A 20,303-nucleotide genomic window follows, 5' to 3' on the forward strand; every position below is an offset into this window, starting at 1 on the left:
GTGCCAGAGAAGGGAATTAGTAAAAGGGGAGTCTGTTAGCCACCTGAAAAAATCAGCGTTTGCAATCAAGGCGATAACTGCAAACTTTGAAACTGCCAACAAGAATTCGGTAGAAAAAGAGATCAAGTGGTTAAAGCCAAATACAGGAAATCTGATGTTAAATATTGATGCAGCTTATTTTCTTAATGGAGCGGGGGCTGTTGCAGGAGTTTTGCGTGACAGTAGTGAAGAAGTCCAGGGAGGTTTCTGTCGGCCTATTGATAACCTCCTTAGCGCGGCGACGGTAGAGGCAAAGGCGTTATCTGAGGGCTTGGTTTTCCTTGAATGAATCAGATGCTCATCTTGCCAAGTTGAAGCTGATGCTTTAGAAGTGATCCAAGCTTGTAATGGAGATGTTGATATAAATAGCCCTTACTCCGCTATTCTTGCTGACTGTTTCTAGAAAGCTAGTGAGATCGAAGAAATTGTCTTTCTGCATTGTCATAGGGAAGCAAATCAAGTGGCGCATGAACTGGCAAAATTGGCGTACTCCAGTAGAGAGAATAGGGTTTGGGAGGGTGATCCACCTGCTTATATTCAGCCCTTTGTAATGAATGATGTGAATCTGTTCACAACCCTAATTTGTACTCTTGTTTATCAGGCGGCAAGTACCAGACGCACTCTTTTCCTTCCAGGGTACCTAAAGGGGCTGGAAGGTTTTTAATGAGGCGGCTTGCTGACCTTAATATATATGATATGATTTCAAGAAAAAAAAAACTCACAACATCCTCTGTGTAGCGGGGATTTTGAACCGCACCGAATGGAAAAACGCTTTGGAGCATTCGTCTAGGGGCGGTCAAACATCCGAGGCGCCTAAATCTTTTTAAGGGACATCTCCAACGGCCAGTAGCCGATTGGAAAGGGCAGCCAATTGAAAAGAGGTAGGGGAAGGACCCTTGGATGCTAGAGTAATCCACAATATGTGATCATATCATTGCACGCAGCAGTCACCACTGGATCTAACATCAGTGACATTCTCCAGCAACGAGAGCTAGTTAGATGAGAAATATATAGTTACACAGTTCGCTTGAAACCCGACAAATGGGACTTTTATTCCCGATAGATTTAGAGAAAAAAAAAAACTAGTTCATCTATACACTACAAAACAACCTATACTTCTTTTGCGCCTCCAGTCAATGCAGCTATTCAGTTCTGAAGTTCAACAGAACAAACAGCCAAGTCCACTGGCTGGCCACAGCCCCCCTAAGCCCCGACGATTTCATGGCATCAGGTGATCTTGCAGCTGGCTTATTTCAGTTAACCGCATAAAAGCTGGAGACAAAAACATCTCCAGGTCCAGGGATGTTTGCGCCTCTGCTCATTCATCGCTCACCAAAAAAGCACCAGCGCGACCAGCGTCGGCTTTACTGGGCGAGCTTAGAGCACGCTCAATCTCTTCCAGGGATCGCCCCTTGGTCTCGACCACATTTCCAGCAATGTAGAGAACTGCGAGAGCGCATACGGACGCGAATCCCAAGTACACGGTGCTGATTCCGAACTTGTTAACGACACTCAAGAAGTACAGGCCAATAAAGAAGTTGCATATCTGCAGCGAGAAAGAACAGATAATGAATCATGGTGCCAGTATGCAAATCGGGGACACAATAAGTTAATAATCATACAACATGCTGAACATCTAGAGAGGTAGTACAAGGATAATTGTAGATGCAACTGGTCCATCATTAGGGTACCCTTTACTCTCTTTTGTCTAAAAAATAAACTAACTGATGATGTCATGGGCAAAAGCTAGTTCTTTTTTTTTTACTAAATAGGGTAGAGAGTACCCTAATGATGGACCACCTGCATCACCGGGATAATCTGTGTCCAGTTTCTGAATGCTACAAAATGAAGCAGGATGCATTCCTTTTTCCAATTTCAACTATCTAACGAAGGGAACAAATCTTAACACTATAAAACAATTTATCACATCCATAAATCAATCAGACTTCACAAAATGCACAATTAACGATTGCCTTGGTTTTTAGACAATGTATGGGATATACTGCTATAGAAGGAAACTATACACAATTGGCTAGTGACTAGAGACTTACCCAGTGCATGCCCAGTGATAATGCAACAGCCTTGGCCCTTATTCTGGAGGCAAATATTTCGGGAAGGAGCAGTGCTGGAACAGGGCCAGCTCCAAGAGCAAAAGACAGCACATACCTGAATAAAATTGTATTTACAAGATTTCAAGTTAAAATGACTCAAATTGATAAAAGGATCAGCATAGGGCCATATTAGGGGAACATAAACCACTTACAGGACAGTGCCAACGACAGCAAGTGTGCCCGAATAAGGTGCCAAAGCCTTCCAGGTGAAGGACAGTGACAGGAGTAACATTGATGCAGCCTTCAAGAGAAAAGAAGAGGTTAATTTGCAGGCCATTTCTACAATGGAAACATAAACACACATGGTTTACTGTAGAGAGAGTCAATACCATTCCAGAAAAGCTTGTTATCAGAAGGCTCTTCCTTCCTTGCTTGTCCATCAGTGAAGACGCAATCATGGTGCCTATGAGAAGTATAAATATCTCTCAGGAAAAAGGTGTTGAAAGTTACAGCAAAAATACTATTAACAACATTGAACTAACCAAAAACATTGGCGGCACTGACAAGAGCACTCGCTGCAACATCAGATGTAATGCCGGCACTGCGGAACACTGATGTAGAGTAGTATACAACCGCATTTATGCCAGCAAGTTGCTGGAACAAAAACAGTGCCGCTCCCATGCTAACAACTGAAACATAATAAGAGAACAAGAAAATCATTAGCTATGATACAAGCACTAAGAAGAGAACAAAAAAATCATGGCGTTGTGGACTGTCAAGAACATGTAGCAGAATTTCATCATAATCATTAGCTATGATACAAGCACTAATAAGAGAACAAAAAAAATCATACAGTGCTAGCCAAGTTATGTAGCCCCTACAGAATCAACTTCTAGCCTGAGTACATGATATTCATGGCGTTGTGGACTGTCAAGAACATGGATGGTAGCAACAGTCTGCTAGGTTGAAGTTCTAAGCTAATCCTGAGATTGTAGTTTCAAGCTTGCAACTATGCAAATGTAAGAGCATAAACATCACTCTAATATTTTCTAACATTACTGTGCATTTTTTGGTCATCATAGATGATAATATAGGCAAGTTTGCTCTGCCCAAACCACTTGCATCTACAAGATTCAGGACTTCCAAGACACATCAAACTTTATCCATAAGTTTTTTGGTACCGACCCTATTTGATACTAGCAATAGAAGGGTTCAGAAAAACAATCAGAAAACATTTTATCGTGATAGGGTGCAAAATATAAAGAGCCAAAAGAAGTCAAATCTAATACAATCTAGCAAAATACCTTTCAAATAGCGTTTGCTGAAAAGATCAAACCAGCTGGCATCTGGCTCATTAGATCCTTGACCACTAGCTTTTAGGTCATACATAACTTCAGTAACCTTTTCCTTCCCATACAATTTTTTTATGGCTGCTTCTGCTTGAGAAAGCTTTCCTTGCTGCAGTTAAGCATAAAGAAGTTATTCTCAAGTGTTGTGTTAATCACAATAAGTTATTTTCGAGTGTCGTGTTGCCACCCGAGTACAAAATATGGTGAATGAAAGAATTTACACATCACAAACCTGGAATAGCCAGCGAGGGCTTTCAGGTGAAACAGCCATTCCTAGAGCCAGCAAAATAGATGGAACTACTGAAATTCCAAACATTGTCCTCCACCTGATTACACACATGAGAAAACCACAAACAGATAAAACAAAGTGAATAATTCATCTATTTATCATGCCAAATTTGTTGTGATTGCATCTCAGTCATTTCCTATATATTTAATTAAATGGGTACAAACATGGCTGTTATTCCAACTTCCTTCCCTACAGTTGCATTTGTTCACAAACAAATTACGAAAGCAATTGGTCTTACATGCATCCATGACTTCATAAATCTGAAGTTTCGAGAATTCAGAAGTTCACAGTCACTTGATCTTTTGCACAAGTACAACTAAGTTCAAAAGGCAACAATGAAGTAAAATAAATGAATGAGGAGATGAGAAAACTTACCATGCAGGATTTTGTGCCAGAGGCAGTCCAGCTACCAAAGCTGCGAGAATTCCAATGCAGATAAAAAGCTGATTGACTGAACCAAGTGCTCCTCGTATTTCAGTTGGTGAAATCTGCAAGGTGCAAATAGCACAGCTGGCAAAGTTCAATCTCACAGACGTCGGTTTCTGAAAAGTGATTGCAATAATTTTGATATATTACAGAACCTCAGATATGTAAAGGGGCACAAGCGCAGAAGAGATCCCAATACCAATTCCAGCAAGTAATCGACCAATAATCATTGTGCGAACATCTTGAGCTGTTGCACTACAAATGTTTTGCAGGTTACGTTTGCATAGCACTACTATACCTTTTGAACGGTAAATTGCTAAAGCAACAAAGTGAGTCTGAAACACACCTCAAGAATGCACCTACAGCAAGAGGGATTGCATCCAGGATAAACGTCCGTGTTCTCCCTAATTTATCAGCCAAAGCACCTCCAGTAAAAGAACCTACTGTAGCCCCAGCGAGGGTTGTGCTAACCACCCATCCTGAAAGAGAAGCAGATGCATTGTGAAGCATATAGGAAAAATAATATCTCATGGAACCATGTTATGAAGTCCTAGCGTATATGTTATTCTTATCCATCACTGCAGTATGCAAACAGTCTGTTGCAACAAAACAAAAAGGTTGTACATAACTGAAATTTCAAATGTCCCTATTGCAGACAATAAGAGAAGGTTGTGTACAAATAACTGAAGGATGGCTTATAGATTGAGCAGGTAAAAGAATTCCATACCTTGTAACACAGCATTTTCGGCAATCCCAAGATCTTTCGAAAGATATTCAAGTGCGCCGTTGACCACACTACATCACATAGGTTCAAATGAGATATTCAGTTTTGCTAGACATTGGTATTTTTGCAATTAAAATTCACTCTAGGAAACTGTGTGCTTTATCCCCCTTGCATGGGAGATTTGTCCACTGTACAGTACAGCAAAGAACAAAACGTACCCGAGATGGTAGCCAAACAAAATTGCCCCCAAGCAAGCGACGCCAACATACGGCAGAACATTTCCAGAAGATTTAGCCTGAACCTTGTCGGGCAGAACATCCTCGGGGTCGACTGGACAAGGCAGTGCATGAGTCGAGATTAGCTGGCATGTTTAAAAGCATACTCAAGCGTCAACTTGCAGAAACGAAGCTGTGAACAACGCATGGACAACAACTGTGAGGTTGGAAACAGTATCAGAAGAATGTAAGAGCCCACGGATCATGTTGCTTTAGGGTTCTCACAAAATTCAAAACATAGAAAAAATGTACGTCCCCCATTTTTCTTCTTATGAAAAGACTTTATTCAGGACCAATATCATCATTCATCAAGTACCACCTCTTCACTAACCCAAAAACAGAACCGTACAAAACAATATAGTGATACACTGTCATGGTCACGATGTACAGGTAATCAGAAGGGGATGCTCTTAGAACCACAAAACGGTGACAGCCCTTCCCCAACGGCGTGTGTAATTCGGAGCCTACTATGCAATACAGCACAAGGACATTCCCGTGACACAATCAGAAGCTGAATCTAAAACAGACAATAAGCATGTCAACTCCCCTGCCAACCACCACCCAGGACGATGACGATGCAAACTCATCCCTGTTTCCAGCAATCCCCCCAACAAAACAAAATTGATACCCGACACAGCACTGCACGCATGACCCTCCTCCGTCACATTCCCACGCGGAATCTATCGACGATTTAGGTGCTGCTAGAGCGTAGAGGCTAGAGGTGAGCCCTAACAACCATCCCCAGATGGTAGAAGCACGCATCCCCTGCAAGCCCCCAACCAGTGACGCGGGACCGGAGCAACGAACGACGCACCTCCGGCTGTGGCGCGCACGCGGCCGTAGCGCGGGCTCCGGAAGACCGCCCCCGCGTTCGGGCGGCCCATCTCGACCCCCGCGAGATCCGCCGCCCGCGACCTGACGCCGCAGCAGAGCCCGCGGTCGTCCGGCATCCGCACGACGCTTCTCCTGCTGCCGAAGCCGCTCGCCGACGATGACCTCCGCTGCCCGCCACCGACGACCCCGACGCCACCACCCTTCACGGCGCACCGCATCATCTTAACGGCGCGTCGGGGCCCGCCTGCGTGCGTGCGTGTACGTTCCTGCGATCGCACACCACCACACTATTACTTTCCGTAAAAAAAAATGGCAACCGAGAAAAGTCGCGGTAAATCGGGGAGTTGACTACTGGTGGTGGTGATAGTGGAGTGGAAAACGACCTCGTACCTTGGAGTGGGATTAATGGCGGGCTCCCCTGCTCGCGAGTGGGTGAGGAAGACGATGGTGGTGGTGGATTGGGAGGAGGAAGACGACGAGTGGGAGCCAGCGCAGCGGGGATATCGTCTTCTCGAGATCCGATAGTTCCGAGGGGAGAGCGCTGGAATTCTTACTGTTTTTTTTCCTCGTTCTTTGGCGCGAGCGATCCACGCGACGTGCCGTGCTGGCGACGACGTCGACGTGTGCGTTGGATAAGGATCGCGTCAGCAAACCGATGATGGGTCTGGTCTGGATCACGAGGATATATCTTGGATATGATGGTCCCGGCCTGGTTGGATACATGAAGTTCAGGTAGCTCGGACTGGGCCTGTTCCTTGGGCCTGTCGCTGTGCGTTCCTGCATGCTATGTTTCTCTCCCGCCATGTCCTCCTCATCCTCACATGGCCTAAAAAAACCACATGGGAAACTAAATCTATATATAAAAAAACTTACTATGTTTCAAAATGGAATTAATATTTCTTTAGATATTCCACGAAAGATATAGTAATTCATATCACCAAGTAGTATCCACATAGGGTGGTGTTCTAGTTTGGAAATGTCGATACTCGCCTATGATGGGTGACGACCACTCGCGTCAACAACACTCTTCATTTAAAGGACATATTGAGCTAAAGCACATGTATGTGATGATTCAAACTCCATATAAGGAAAAAAGGATATTGCCACATGGATTAAACAAGTAATAAACTAGAAGGATATTCAGCGCGTTGCAACGGGAATTTCTTTAATACTCTTTTATGTAAACGAAAGGGTATAAGAGGATACAAAAAGTGATGTACAAAAATATGTAAGATTGAATTTGTCGTAGCAGTGGAGAGGCTATATTTCATTGATGTGAAAATTGTTGTGACTTCAGCTGCTAAAAGATAAGGATGTGGACAACTGGATAAAAAAATGCTGATGTGGATAGCTTGCATATTTCATTAGTGGATGTTGATGGAGATGACATGAAAAATTGGATGGCTAAAACAACTGGTGTTGTGCATAGCATGCATGTAAAGATGTGCTATCATTAGTACATTAATACATGTTGGTAGAGTTTTGCTTTATAAGATATATAGATGAATCACGTACATAAATCGATTCTCATGAGAACAAAAACACGAAATTGGAGAAGGCGGGACATTGGAACACTAGAACACGTAGTGCTTAAATTGATTAAACTAGTAAGGAAGAAAGACGGAGTCATATGTAAACAACTTGTTGAATCAAAAAGTTTAGAATTTTCTTCTAGTTACAAATAGTCTAAGCAATCCTTCCATAAAAGATATTGTAAGCTCGTAAATCTTGGATTCGTACATTTTAGAACCATCTAGATACTAAGAATCTAAGACGATACACAAACATATAAACACATCATGGCATATCTACGTGGCCTAAATCATTTTCTGGATGAATATTACATTCTCACATTTGTATGGACCGGCTATATTTAGATAAAATCTTTTTAAATACTATGGTTGAAACCAATATTCAAAAAATAACATAAGCTTTTACAAATAAATCTAGTTGTATAATAACACTTTTATTTATATGTAACCAATGAAAAATTATTTGTACAAAAAAATCAAATTATAATAGACAAGCATTATTATGTAATAAATGATGTTACTTGAAGTTAGAATTTTATCGGTTAATGTTATACGCTAAACGAAAGAAATAGTTATAGTTTAGTGAGATAGTAATGTATAAATTACTGAGACAAGGAAGCCAAGCGGGCATGATCATTTTACAATACTTAAATTGGTTTGTATGATTATATTTAGGTGTTAAAAAATGTTCCGCTTTAGTAAACTGTTCTTCGACAAGGTATTTGCCTCACGTTTGGGGAGTAGTTAACTCATGGTAGCTAGAAAAGGTTTCATATTTCGTATTTTTCTATGCACAACGAGCGATTTGAGTGATAATATTGTTAGGTTTCTTTTACGAAGTTGAGGACGGCAACAAAAAAAAATCGAGATGAGGATCTTTTTAAGTATAACCAACAAGAACATCCTCATTTCGTGGAACCTTTTTACCATGTCATTTTGCAACATACAACAACGACATATGTAAAATGTAGATACAAATATCTAACAATGTCCACATTCGGTTATCCAACGTTTCAGTTCACTCAAGTTCATTATCATGTTGTTGTAAAAAAATCAAGTTCTTTATATGTTCCAGCTTTCTCAAATCCTGCCATTGTGCTATATATATTTATCAGGAAAGTCCTTCTTAACCCGATGTGATTACGATCTTCCTCTTTAACTCTGTAGACTGTCACATGTATAGTGGAAGTGATTTTACACAATCGTGGTAACATTTATTAACAAGGGTTTATTTCCAAACTCACACATCTCCCACGAAGAAGGTATTCTCCGGAATTGACGACGTGCAGTTGTTCATGTAATTCAGCTTGTTTGTTTAGAAAAATATAAAACCATTTCAAACATTTAAAAAAAATCGGGCCAAAATCCCTAGAATTGATGGTGTGCAGGTGCGCATGTCGATGAAAATCTAGTGGCTGCTCCCGATGTGGGCATGATCTTTCTCTTTAACTCTCTAGAGTGCAACATGTATAGTGGAAGTGATTTTACACAATGGTGGTAACATTTATAACAAGGGTTTATTTCCAAACTCACACATCTCCCACGAAGAAGGTACTCTCGTGCAGGTATTCATGTAATTCAACTGCTTGTTTGTTTAGAAAATATAAAACCATTTTAAACTTCAAAAGAAATCGGGCCAAAATCCGCAGAATTGACAACTTGCAGGTGCCCATGTCGACGAATATCTAGTGGCTGCTCTCATGGTTATGGTTCAGCCGAGAGACTCCAAGACAGAAATATGGTTGTATTATTTCTTGAAAATTTGCATGAGTAATAACTATCAAGGTGACATAGACGGGTGTGAATCATTTCACTTTTTTAAAAACATTTAGATCGAATCTTCCGATATTTTTAGGTGGCAGGGTGCATGGCACCTGAGTGCTTCACCGTATTTCTCCTGCAGTTGACAGCTAGTGACACCGAGATGGTATGGTGTGGTGGTGACTGTTTGACGAGAGCTGTAAATCGGGTGGCGGTGTTGATGCAGGAGTATGAAAATGAGATCGGTGTACTTGACCGGCAATGATATTTGGATCGATCTGATATACAGGGACTGGACGGTGCGAACCACCGCATGGACCGGAAGTGAATGCGGATCGAGCGACCAGACCAAACCGGCGACGAAGGAGCACGTACGTGCGTGCTGCGATCTGAAATAAAGGCGTCAGTCCGGCCAGCTAGGATGCGTCAGTGTCAGTGATGAGTGACCAAACTGGGTAGAGGAGACGTGACGTTGGCGGTATGTGTGGGGTTCGTTCACGTTCAGGTTTTCGTGCTCGAACGAAAGGCGCCAACGGCTAGCTGGGTTTGAAAATGGTCGGCCGGGCGGCCAGCTCAGACCACCGACTCGGCGGCGAGTGTACGGGCGCTTTCCAGCTACGACCCCACGAGTCCACCACGACCACGAGGCCGCTCCTCCATGGACCCCGGCGTGTGTGCCCTCCACTCGCGTCGCCGTTGCCCAACCAGCCGCGCGTAATCTGCCACAGTCTCCCGCGATCGGTTCCGTCGCTTGCATCAGCCTTGTTTTTCTCCGCTTTACCACGACGAATACGGAGTACTGAGTATGTACGTGCTTGTGCGAATAGGGAGTACTACGATGAGGCCGCACCTACGCCAGGAAATCGAAACATTTTCGTTCCAACTCCTGATCGTAAACCGTAAGGAAAGGCGCTTTACGACGACGACGACGCAACTTTCCTGTACGCACGATCCGAATCAAAATTCTGAACGGGCAGCCACCACCACACGACCATAAAACCACCCGCTCCCTCCGCCACCCCACCACACCTACAGCAACCACCGATCAGTCGCTCCACCACATTTGAATGTGAGAAAGAGAGGGAAACCGAACCAAGAAGACCCCGGCCTCGCCGCCACCATGCCGAGGTCCTCTTCCACCTCCACCACCAGGCGGCCCATCCTCGGCAAGGCCATGGCCATCCTCACGACCCTCCCGCTCACGCCCATCTCCAAAGCCAGGGCGGCACGCACCCTGCTCCTCTTCAAGCGCCGCCGCGCCAGACGCCTCCGCCACTACAGCTACGCGTACGTCGGCGAGTACCAGTTCTCCCCCTCGGGCTCCCCACTCCTGCTCCCGCGCCCGCCGGGCCTCTCCGCCTGGCGCAGCGCCAAGCAGCACCGAACAAGAGGCGGCAGGGCCAGGGCCGTCCTTGCGTCCCTCTTCTGCTGCGCCGGCGGGGACGCGCTCGACGTCGCCGTGCTCGACGGCCTGCCGCCCCTGCCACCGCTGCCGCTGCCCCAGGACGACGGCGCGTACGACGGCGAGGTGTACGGCGAGGTGCAGGAGGAGGAGGAGTACGAGGAGGACCAGGAGGAGGAGGTGGACAGCCGCGCGGAGCGGTTCATCGAGAGGTTCTACCAGGAGATGAGGATGCAGGAGACGCGCCGCCTCCTCATCTAGGCTTCCTGCGGAGCTCCATGGAGTTCTGCGTTTCGCTTTCGTCTCGCTAGAATTGTCGCTAGCTATCTTAGCTGCAGTTCGGTTCGGTTCAGATGTGTTCTTCGGCTCCTCGCGCAGTGTTTGATTGTTGCTGTCATGTTATGTCGTGACTCGTGTATGAATTTTACCCACAGAGCTCGTTCCACTGTTGTTGATCACTAATGTTTTTCGAGTTCAAATCCTGGCATGGCTCCATCTCTTCTGTCAGTTCACCACACACCTCCTAGACCCCGTGGCTCGTGTCTGAAATTTACCCACCTCGTTACAGTGTTGTTGATCATTCATGTTTTCTCGAGTTCAAATCCCTGGCATCCCCCCGATCTTTTTGTCAGTCACGCCACATCTACTCGTAGTCACCGTTCGAATTCAGCCGTTCACTTCGAAAATCCCAACGAGCGGTAGACAGAGAGCAAAACACGGAAAAGTTCTTGATAATATACTAATCTGATAAGAGTAATATATCTTGTGTAAACTAAGTCCATCGAGGAATGCTTTTCAGGTTACAGAGAATGCTATGCTTCGAGAACCGGCACTGTTTTGTTCTCTCATCCTTGCATGTTTCCTCCGGCAGCGTTGCTGCTGTGTTCTGTCATGATATGACTCTTGTCTGAATCTACCCACTTCGTCAGTGACTCGGGTTGATCAGCACATTGGCTTGGTGCCATAGTCTCCGTTCCAATCCGGTTGTTTATTTCAAAATCCAAATGAGCCGCATAGCAGAGAGCAAATCATGGGAAGAGTTTTTCTGACAGCAAATCATGGAAAAGTTCGTAATAATCTAGTATTGTGATAAGAGCATTTCAAGGAACGGGGCTCCTTATCTCTCTTGTAGATTAAGTCGATCGAGGAATGCCTTTCCGGATACACAGAGACGACGCTCTGCTTCGAGAACCGGCACAATTTGTTCTCTGATGCTTGCCTGTTTCCTACCCAGTTTATGTGCTGCTTCAGACAAAAGCAAGTCCAGGAAATGCAGCAACAAAAATCCCAGCTTTGCTCAGTGGGAGCTCCGCTCACAGATCACAACGGCATGATGCCGGAAAGGTTAAAGTGTTTTGAGATAAAGAGACACATTAACAATTTTCAGATGGATTAGCAACTAGACGATCCAACGGCAGTACGCCAAGCCTTTGCTTCATGATAGATCCAGCAAAAGGTGCAGCACGCGATGCCATTCTTCCATCAACACGCAAAGGTGTAGACTGTTGGTAACATGCAGTAATTTTACAGTGATTCAGACAGGAATTGGTAAGAAAGGAACTCCAGTCTACAACTCTAGAACAAAGAAACTTCAAGTTCTTAACATTATTCAGTGGAAGGGAAGAAATGCCCGGGAGAGTGAGGACAGTGCATACACTTTTGGTAGGAGCACGTTTCAGTTAGAGAGTACAAAAAGTGAAATAACCCTGAGCCGTTTCGATCTTACATGACTGTACAAATTTTCCTTGCGGAGAAATATGGTACATATCTGCAGAGTGTTACTTATACGTGATCACGTCAACCAGAAAGATCCCCTTCAGCATTGGTCGGATGCAAACTCACCGACAAGGGCCTCAAGTATGTCATTCTCGATCGCGACGCTGATGTTGAACGCTTCCACCTGGCATGCGTCCCGGCTGGCAGCAGCCACTTGGTCCAGCTCTTTCTCGGCTGCTCGGTTCGGAGGAACCTCGACGGTGTCCATCCAGCTGCTGATCTCCTCGGATACGTCCCTCTTCAGCAGGTCGTTGCTTAGAGTGAGAGGGAGCCTCAGCCACGCCTTGTACCCGCATTTGCCGAAGTTGCGGAACCTTGAATCCAGCGACTCGACGATGCAGTCGAACAGGAAGTTGGTGCGGTGGTACTTGTTCTCTTCCTCGAAACCTAGGCTCTCCGATCCGTCGCAGAAGCAACCCTCGACAGTTTCCAACATTTCGACGATGAAAGAGTGGAGAGACAGAGTTGATGGTGTGCCGCAGAAAAGGCTATTGTCCAGAAGCAGTTCGGTGTTTGCAATAGCCTCTCCAATGCTGTGGAGCCTCCCTTCTAAGAAGTTGAAATCTTGTGCCGCAAAACTCTGAACATGTGGAATTTCACCACTGCCGTGAGCATCAGTCTTTGTTGTGTCAATGGACATGGCCAAATCTACCATGTCAGAGTCCAAATTGAAGAGGTCTTCCATCTTGTTCTCCATTGAAACAAAAAACTCTTTACCCTCTGCAATCGAAACAAATAATAGGTTATCATTATAATCAACTAGCATGCACGCCAAAATCTACTAACCCAGTTTGGTCTGTAACTAAGAACTGTTTTAAGATTCTCTCCGGAAAAGAACATTTCTAAGCCAAGCGAAGTTAACTATATTGTAACAGCACAGTCTGATAATAGTTCAAATATTAATGATACATGTAGATTATTTATTGCTCTTGCTACTCATTGTGATTATGATCTTCAATCCGCAATAAAGCGCAAGATGTGCACTAAAGCAATCAATTTTGTGACCAGATGCATTTTGTGCAAAACATAGGTATTCATTTGAAGTTTTATCAACACGTTTATTTACTTGAGTTCAGCAAACGAAGTTATGTAAATTAATTAAGGGAATATATATTTCTAGCTCATTTTTTTTTGAAGAATAAGTCATTCAACCCAGCTCTATAGACAGCTACAAACTTAAATTTTGCTGGGATTACTAGCTACCAAGTATACTCTTCCATTCTAGCTCAAAATTCAAGGTGATAAAAAATGTTTACCATTCTTTTCAACTGGACTGCCTAAGGAGGAAGCATCATTTGAAAAGCATGCTTCGAGGACTGATGTTGGACTTGGCTGATTGGGCTCATCATTCGTGCAAGTAACGGAAAAATCAGCCTCTTGGTCACCCTGGAACTAGAACAGAAGAATGTTTCAAAATTTCAATAGCCAGCAAGAAACAATAGTGTGACCACAGTAAAATGAATGTCAGATTGTTAGGTCAAGTACAGCATTACATCATCAAAGGCTTGACAATGTCTAATTACAATTTTTAACAAATTCACAAAATGTACCAGTCATGGATTCATGCAAATGCTTCCTTTGCAGTCAATACCATTAGACAAAGTGTTACATATTAGCAGTGGAATCTCAGTCTATGTATAGTAAACAAACAGAAAATGGAAAGGCAAATATCAAAGAAGTATTCTCATCATTGATCAAATAAATTCTGAAGTGAAGATAAGACTTTTAAATAGATGGCACAATGATGTAACACGGAAACATCCAAACTGACCTGATAACACTTGTGAAATCCAGGAGATTGATCATTGGACTTGCATACAGTGCCAGCATTATTCAGAGGAGCTGATGAATCGGAGTAGTTACTGCATTGAGAGGCTGAAGTGTTTGTGTCAGCATTGTTCAGAGGAGCTGATGAATCGGAACAGTTACTGCATTGAGAGGCCGAGGTGTTTGTGTCATCAGTAAGGGCAGCGATGAGCTCCTGGAGCAATGACACGGTCAAGTTTGCTGAATGAGCATCACTTGGTGCAACCTTATCAGACAGGCCAAGCTCATCGATTTTCGCTTTCAACAACCTGCTAAACTCCTCTTTCTCAGATGTACCGCCCGCTACTCGATGTTCAGCTTCCAAACATTTGGGATCTGCTGCTGGCATTCTTGTACCACTGGTATCAGATTGCGTGCTTCGGAACCCTCTCTTCTCTGAAACTTGGCCGAGCGACGAAGCCCTGGACGCCGGTCTCGTGGATGAACCAGAGGCAAATGCAGCTGCATTACGGTCTTCTCTGTTATTACTGCCAGCCGTACTACGGTCGATTTTCTTGCGTGATCCTCTTCTCGGCCCAGATGCATTGCTTGCATTCCTACTTGTGGACGCCAGCCCGCTACGATCGATCCCGTCTCTGCGAGTGCTTCTTTGCGGAGTGATCGAGCTCACCAGCTCCCTGCTTGGACCGGAATTGCGTGCCGCCCTCCTACTGCAACCACCACCAGGTGCCAGTCCACCAGCATTGCCAATCGGATGCCTTGAACTAACCAAGTTTCCAGACGCAGCACTCCTCGGAGCATCCGGCCTTGAGAAGGTACCACGCTTGCGCAACAGCCTCTGTTCTCCAGCCCTTGTTACAGCGCCGGCACTGCTCGATCTGACCCGGGCACAGCTGCCCATTCCCCCATTTCTTGATCTATAATCCTTGCGCACTGCATCCAATACAGAAGTGTCTGCATCACCAAAATCTGTTCTTGGCACCACAATCGTGTCACTACCACCCATCACTAACCCAGCAGCAGCAGCATCGCCGCCCATGGCGGTGTCAACGGAGTGCTGCATATGCTGCCACCGGGACGAAGAACCGACCCGCTCCGCATCCACCGGGGGAGCGGCCAGGCTGTCGGACCGGGACAGGAAGTCCTGGAGCGTGCCGCCGGCGTGGCCGCGGTGCTGCGGCGAGGAGCAGGCGTACGCGAGCCTGCCCCTGCCCCTGGAGGATCCCGGGTCCAGCAGCCTGGCCGCGGCGGCGTGCACGAGGCGCGGCCGCCTCGGGCTCCGCGCCGGCAGGTCGGCGCTGTGGTGGCTCCGCGCGTGCGCGTGCGCTTGCGCGTGCGGGTGGGGGTGGGCTGGGGCTGTTGGGCGCCGGCTCGGCGGCAGCATCACCACCACCGACGACACGGCGCCTTCTTGCACCGCCGCCGGCGGTGCCGGCGCCGGCGCCGCGTCCACCTTGCGCTGCTTCTGCGGCCTGGGCGTAGGGGTAGCAACGGTGGCGTCGGCGGGCCAGGACTCGAGGCCCATGAGCCGTGCGACGACGCCGGGACCGGCGGCGGCCATTCCCGACGCGGGGCGAGGAGGCGGGGGTAGCGGGGCGGGGGACGGCGGCGGGGCCGGGAGGAGCCGGCGGGTGTTGGAGGAGCGGGCGGCGGAGGGGAGGAGGCGGCGCGGGGAGAAGAGGCGGCGCTTGCGGGCGAGGCGGCGGTGCCAGTCGAGCAGGTGGAAGAGCACCCCGCCCGCGCACCCCCCGGCGTTCAGCGGCGGCTTCTTCTCCACGATGGCCAGGCTGCCGCCGCCCATCCTCCGCTCGCCACTCGCCACTCGCCAGTCGGCCACTCCTCCGGTGTAGTGTAGTGTTGCTGGTTTCGCCGACCCCTACCTGGGTCCGGGAGCAGGAAAGCGGAGGATGTTGTAGTAGGTGGCACGCAACGGCAGCTAGAGCTAGGCTAGGTACCCTCCACCTCGGCACGCGCCGCGAGGACGAAGGAAGGGGGGAGATGACAGGTGGGGCTATGTGGAGGGTGGGCCGTGGCGTCAGTGGGAGTGGGTTGTGTGGGGTGAGCGGCGCCGCGGACGGGACGGGATCGATGGACGCGTCGTGAGGAAGGAAAGCCAGGCAGCCAAGTGAGCAGTATGAGTGGCAGCCTTCTCGTCGGCGCGGGAACCGAGGTTGGGGAAGAAGCGGACGGACCTGAAGAAAGGTCAGTGTACTGTACAAGCCTACTGGTGTAGTGGCGTGGGAACGGGAACGGGAAGCGATGGGCTAGACTGTACCTCACCGGCCGCCTTCTCATCTGCTGCTTGCGACGGAAGAGAGAAAATGACCAAAAAAACCAATCATATTTATTTTGGATCATCTTATCACATACTAGCCAACATTTTTGGCCTTTTGCACGTATAAATACAATTTTTAGGCCGATGTGCGGAACACGTAGTGTTATCCTCTAGGCCCCCGGTCCATAGACCGAGGATCAAACAACCACATCAAAAGAGCGAACACATACATTCGATAACGCAGTTTGCCGAATTTAATACTCCGCGGATTGGAGGAAAATTTGGCTGGGGAGCGCCGAAGTTCCAGCCGTCCCCCGGCAGGACACCCCAACTTCGGCCATTTGACATATTTCAAACAAATTCGACATAAAATTTAACAAGTTCGGCAAACAAGATTCAGAAAATTGCTGAAACAAATTCGTCGAAAATCAGTACAATGTTTAACAAGTGCTGAAACAAATGAAGCACACAATTTTACAAGTTTTGAAACAAATTAATAAAGACAGACTAGTTGGCGTCGGTATTGGCGTTGCCTCGGAGCGTCCATATGTGCTCCACCAGATCATCTTGCAGTTGTTGATGCATTGTAGAGTCTCGAATCTCCTGGCGCATAGCAATGAAGACGACCCATGATGTCGGCACCTGGTGATTAGGCTCATATGGTGCTTCTTGCTCAGCCAGAGGAACCGGATGTTTTCGCTCATTTTCAATAATCATATTGTGTAGGCACACACAACAGTTCATCACCTCCCACATCTGATCTTTGGACCAAGTCATAGCGGGGAACCGGACGACAGGAAATCTCTGCTGGAGGACACCAAATGCACGCTCGACGTCTTTTCGGCAAGCTTCTTGTTTCTTGACAAACTCGCAATGTCTGGCGGTGCCGGGTCTCGAGATAGTCTTCACAAATGTTGCCCACTTTGGATAGATACCGTCTGCAAGGTAGTATCCTTTGTTGTAGTGCCGACCATTGATCACATAGTTCACCGGGGGAGCATGACCCTCAACAAGCTTGGAAAAGATCGGGAGCGAGTTTAGCACGTCGATGTCATTGTTGGATCCGAGCATACCAAAGAAAGAGTGCCAAATCCAGAGATCATGGCTAGCCACCGCTTCAAGTATCACGATGCGGCCTTTTTTGTGACCCTTGTACGTTCCTCGCCACGCAAACGGACGGCTTCTTCCATTTTCAATGCATGCGATCAATGCTTCCAAACATCCCTCGGAAAACCCCTAGTTTCATTTGTTGCAAGGATCCTCCGAGTGTCTTCGACAGTGGGTGATCTCAAGTAAAAGTCCCCGAACACTGCTATGATGGCCCTGCAGAACCGGTAGAAACAATCAAGGGCAGTGGACTCCGCCATCCGAAGATAGTCATCTGCACCATCACCGGGAGCTCCATACTGAAAGATCGAGATGTCGCCTAGAGGGGGGGTGAATAGGCAATTACAAACTCTTTCGGATTTGTCTTGTAAGAATGCGGAATTAAACTATCGTTTAGTTTACAAGCACAAACCCTAGATATGCTAAGCTCAACTAAGTATAACAATAACAACTAGAGCTAAACAAGATAGGCACAAGATATATGTAGCACAAGTGATAGCAAGATATATGTACTTCAAGCACGATGGCTATCATAAGGAAAGAGAGCTCGGGTATAGAAATAACCGAGGCACACGGAGACGAGGATGTATTCCCGTGTTCCCTTGCTTTGCAACAAGGTACGTCACGTTTGGAGGAGTGGAGGTCCCACGAAGGATTCCCCGCGCCACGAAGGCTCACCCTATTCTCCGAACCACACCCACGAAGGATAATGGCCCTTTCCTTATGGTTAGCTTTTCCTCCGCTCCGGAGATGGCAAGCTCCACAACCACTTCACAAGCTCCACGAAGGAGAAGCCCGGGCCTCTTCACAATCTTCTTGAAGAGATCACCGGAGCACCAACCGCCAAGCCAACTAGGAGGTTTCCCTCCAAGAGTAACAAGCTCACGGTCTCTCACTCGAACTAATCGTGGTGGAGAGCTCAACACTATGCAATGATGCAAAGCAAGAACACTAGAGGTGTTCAAATCCTTCACTCTCAAATCCCACCCAAGCAACAAATGCTAAGATGAGATTGGAGAGGAAGAACAATGGGGAAAGTCAACAAAATACTCCAAGATCTAGATCCCAAGAGTTCCCCTCACTTAGAGGAGAAATGGATTGGTGGAGGTTGTAGATCTAGATCTCCTCTCTTAGATCCCTCAAGAATGAGTAAGAAACATGGGAGGGAAGGGAGAGGAAGCAAGCTCAAGAGGTTCAACAATGGTGGTCAAAACGTGCTCAAGAACCCTAGAAAACTGTTGGGGAAGAAGCCCCTTTTATAGCCAAACGAAATATGACCGTTTGGGGCAGATCTGGGAGTTTTTCGTGCAGCCTGGCGGAAAACCCGGTCAGACCGGGCCAGGGACCGGGCCGCCTGGCGGAAAACCCGGTCGACCGGGCCAGGGACCGGGCGCCCCTGAAAGCCCCCTGGAAACCGTCCGGATGGCACCGGTGTGGGAGCCGGTCTGTGCCGGACGAGCCGGTCAGACAGCCGGCGCCACCGGGCCAAACATGAAAACATGGTTTACAAAAACCATGATAACTTTTGCGTCCGGACTCCGATTTCGATGATCTTGGGCTTGTTGGAATCAGGACAACAAGCCCTACAACTTTATGCATAGAAACATCATTGTCCACCCACGGAATAAAAACCATAAGATGAATGTTTGACCTATCTATAAAAGAGACACCGGTGAAACCTCCAAGCTTGAAAACGCAATAGAAGATGCATATGGATTCCGTTTTCGATGAACTTGGGCTTGTTGTAAAGCTAGCAACAAGCTCAAGAACCTCACACAGAGAAACACCAAGAAGCAATAGATTTATGGAATGCAAAGCATGCAAAGGGTTGAGCTCCCTAAGACGATGTGATCAAGTTACCCAACCGAAAGCCCCTCTTGATAGTGCGGCTATGTATCCTATAACCCGGTCTCCCAACAACCACCTTGAGACCGGTAAAAGCAAAACCTAGCAAGGCCATACCTTTGCCTTGCGCATCCCACTTGATCTCGATGATAGATCTTCAAGCTCAACTCAATCCGGAATGCCTCACTTGATCATTGTTGCTTCGTGAAGACTCACAAATGCTCCCCCATACACCATGATGGGAAAGCTCCATTGATGCACATCTTCATATGTCCATTATCACCAAAATGGACGGCAAGCTTCAAGCACATGATCCTCTTGAGATGCTCAGTCTTGAACTTGCCCAACTCAACCTTGATGACGATCACCACTTGACGTCATCCTCTCATGGGCTATATGAGATCTCACTTTTGATGCATGCCCATGGAAAGATACCTAACCCACATAGACAACACAAGGGAACATATATGATGGGTTAGTTCATAAAGCATAATTGACACGGCTTACCCTACCACATGACTTCTCGTGGCACATTCTTCATGCTTCATGGAGGTCCTGCTGGTCGGAATCCATGGGAGGTCGACGGAGATGGAGGCTGTGGTGGCCGGCGGTAGGGGAGGCGCGGGTGGCGGGCTGGCGGCGCCGGTGCGGGTGCTGGCTGGCTGCTGCTAAACCTAGTTTCATGGAGAGCTGAGACCAGAGAAGATCAAAGGAAAAAATGAGATGTGGAGGGGATTCGGTGATTTTGGGGATTTTGGTGGACGGCTCGTGAGCCGGTCGAGCCGAGCCTCAAGCCTACTTTTCAGGTTTTAATTTGGTGCAAGCCAAGCCTGGCTCGGCTCAATTTTCCT

At 46.9% G+C, this 20,303-nt stretch overlaps 3 protein-coding genes across 3 annotated transcripts; 1 reads left to right on the top strand and 2 right to left on the bottom strand.

The window, feature by feature from the left end:
* Positions 1 to 948: 948 nt before the first annotated feature.
* Positions 949 to 6,223, bottom strand: LOC124659644 (plastidic glucose transporter 4-like). The gene is made up of 13 exons (XM_047197478.1): positions 5,968 to 6,223; positions 5,097 to 5,208; positions 4,882 to 4,949; positions 4,501 to 4,633; positions 4,310 to 4,409; positions 4,104 to 4,216; positions 3,672 to 3,765; positions 3,395 to 3,548; positions 2,633 to 2,779; positions 2,480 to 2,553; positions 2,303 to 2,391; positions 2,091 to 2,205; positions 949 to 1,585 (listed from the first exon to the last, which is right to left on the bottom strand). Exons 1-13 carry the CDS (start codon positions 6,206 to 6,208, stop codon positions 1,358 to 1,360), a joined length of 1,668 nt encoding a protein of 555 aa, XP_047053434.1. The 5' UTR covers positions 6,209 to 6,223; the 3' UTR covers positions 949 to 1,357.
* A 4,177-nt stretch (positions 6,224 to 10,400) lies between these two features.
* LOC124664445 lies at positions 10,401 to 10,943 on the top strand. Its single transcript, XM_047201964.1, has one exon. It carries the CDS (start codon positions 10,401 to 10,403, stop codon positions 10,941 to 10,943), a length of 543 nt encoding a protein of 180 aa, XP_047057920.1.
* Positions 10,944 to 12,398: 1,455 nt separating this feature from the next.
* LOC124668257 (translation initiation factor IF-2-like) lies at positions 12,399 to 16,026 on the bottom strand. The gene is made up of 4 exons (XM_047205428.1): positions 14,388 to 16,026; positions 14,230 to 14,333; positions 13,715 to 13,850; positions 12,399 to 13,178 (listed from the first exon to the last, which is right to left on the bottom strand). The coding sequence occupies exons 1-4, from the start codon at positions 16,024 to 16,026 to the stop codon at positions 12,499 to 12,501; spliced, it is 2,559 nt and encodes an 852-aa protein (XP_047061384.1). The 3' UTR covers positions 12,399 to 12,498.
* Positions 16,027 to 20,303: the final 4,277 nt, after the last annotated feature.

This window comes from Lolium rigidum, chromosome 6 (assembly GCF_022539505.1).
Source record: "Lolium rigidum isolate FL_2022 chromosome 6, APGP_CSIRO_Lrig_0.1, whole genome shotgun sequence".
NCBI lineage: Eukaryota > Viridiplantae > Streptophyta > Magnoliopsida > Poales > Poaceae > Lolium > Lolium rigidum.